The 1,893-nt window shown below is 52.0% G+C and overlaps 1 protein-coding gene across 1 annotated transcript; it reads right to left on the reverse strand.

Moving 5' to 3' along the window:
* Window positions 1-627: 627 nt before the first annotated feature.
* On the reverse strand, window positions 628-1,539 carry LOC113407710 (paraneoplastic antigen Ma1 homolog). Its single transcript, XM_026657394.1, has one exon. The coding sequence runs from the start codon at window positions 1,537-1,539 to the stop codon at window positions 628-630; it is 912 nt and encodes a 303-aa protein (XP_026513179.1).
* Between the last annotated feature and the right edge of the window lie 354 nt (window positions 1,540-1,893).

Raw genomic sequence — 1,893 nt, forward strand, 5'->3', positions numbered from 1 at the left:
TATATCCCAGATAGGGGCAGGAGTCACAGCCAATTCCCCAGACTGTCAGGCCAGACAGGAGACTCAAGGGTAAATGCTGCAGGGGTTCTCGGTAGTAAGATTCATAGAGTATGGTGACCTGTGATCTGCTATCCAGCAATGCCTCACACAATCGTCCTTCTATACGAATGGGTACTATAGCCTGGGGGCCTATCAGCCCATCTGGGTAACCCCTGTTTGTGTTTTTTTCTGGGGAGCCTTGGAATTTCAGGGTCTTGGGTTGCTCCTTCCCCAAGCCCTGTTGGTGTTTCCCTGAAGCTTCCTAATGGTCTGCTGCAATCTCTGAGATACCCTTGCATGATCTGTCTTGTTTTGGCAGTCCAAGGCATAGTGACCATCTCTTCCACAGTTATAACAGAAACCTTCTCGCTGGCTATCACCCCTCCTGCTACTCTCCCCTCTTGAGGATGGCACAGTAGGTCCCTGAGCCTTCATCATGGCCACTTCTCGGGTCAAATCTCTCAGTGCTGCTGCCACTGACGGGGCATCTTCTATCTCTCCAAGCACTGTGGTGGTGCGACTCCCTACCATCTTCGGCTGCACCACTGCATCCACTTGCAACAATCGCTCCTCCTCTTCACGTATCTCTCAAATGAGCTTGTGGAATGGGGTTGGGTTTTGGGCCTGCTCCCTCAGCTGCAGTCGCCACAACGTCAACCCATCTTGTCGGGTGCCCCAAAGGATTTGGTCCAACCTAGCGGAATCAACGTGCTTGGTGAGGATGCCCTCCTTCCGCACTACCTGCTGTAGCAAATCCTCTAGTCTCCTGATGAAATCCGACAATTGTTCGTGGGGCTCCTGATAGGTATGGCGGAAACGATAATACAGGTCTTCACTGCTATCAGTAGTACCATAGACACTCTCAAGAGCGGTTAAATAGTCTTGCACTGTGGCAGCTGGTTGTGAGTCTTTCAGGGCTCGGATAATTCGCATGGCAGGTCCCCTCAGACTGTCAAGCACACGTTTCCGCTTCTCAGCATCAGAGCATTCCCACTCTTGGACAAGTGGCACCGTAAAATCCCTCCAGGTCTTGTAATCATCCTCCCCTGGGGGTACAGGTGACACCCCCGAGAATGAACGTAACCGCTTGTATGGAGCACTTTCATATACCGGCCTCAATGCATCTTTGAGAGCGTTTCCCAGCTCTTTGGCCCATCCCACCAGGCTGGGTGCTGTAGGTGTTGGAGCCCCTCCTAATGCCAAAATTAATTCTTCTCTTGTCTGCTTCTCATCCACCATCAGAGCTTGCAATTTCTGTGCTAAAGAATCCACCTCAAGTGACACAGGCACACTAGGAGGGGACTGCTCTGCCCCCAGAATTGTCCAGGGAATACCTTCTACTTGCACCTCTTTGAGCACTTTATCAAGATCTGTTTCCTTGGAGTGAGTACATAGTGCTACCATGCCCTTCACTTTGCGGTTGTAAATACGGGTGTGGACCTTTACCCGCCCCAGTATTTCAGCTGCATCTAAGCTCTCCTCAATTTCATTTGGTTCCATCTCTTCTGGGAACCCCGCCACCAGAGAGCGGCCGATGATGTCCCAGACCTTCCTCTGAAGCACCTGGCTCCTCGGAGAGTGAGGATGAAATGGGGTTTGGCGAACATCCAGTTTGGAATGCCCCGACCCTAATGGAGCCTCTTGTTGTCACACACAGAGATGGTGAAGGAGAAGAACCCACACTGAGCACTCCTGAGGCCCCACTGTCCCAAGCTGTGGAGACCCCCCAAGAACGTGATGAGGAAGGTTCAGTGCAGGCAGAGAACCCTGTACCCCAAATAGCCACTTTAAACCCAGATGCCCTCGAATTCGTGCCTCAAGGACCCATCATCTTGCCTCCATGTCCAGTGGTGT

This window comes from Terrapene carolina, unplaced genomic scaffold (genome assembly GCF_002925995.2).
Source record: "Terrapene carolina triunguis isolate 2854851 unplaced genomic scaffold, T_m_triunguis-2.0 Scaffold53, whole genome shotgun sequence".
NCBI classification, from domain to species: domain Eukaryota; kingdom Metazoa; phylum Chordata; order Testudines; family Emydidae; genus Terrapene; species Terrapene triunguis.

Bases quoted from the DNA above. Each gene is read 5' to 3' on its own strand.
- LOC113407710 (XM_026657394.1), bottom strand. From the start codon at position 1,539: ATGGAACCAAATGAAATTGAGGAGAGCTTAGATGCAGCTGAAATACTG.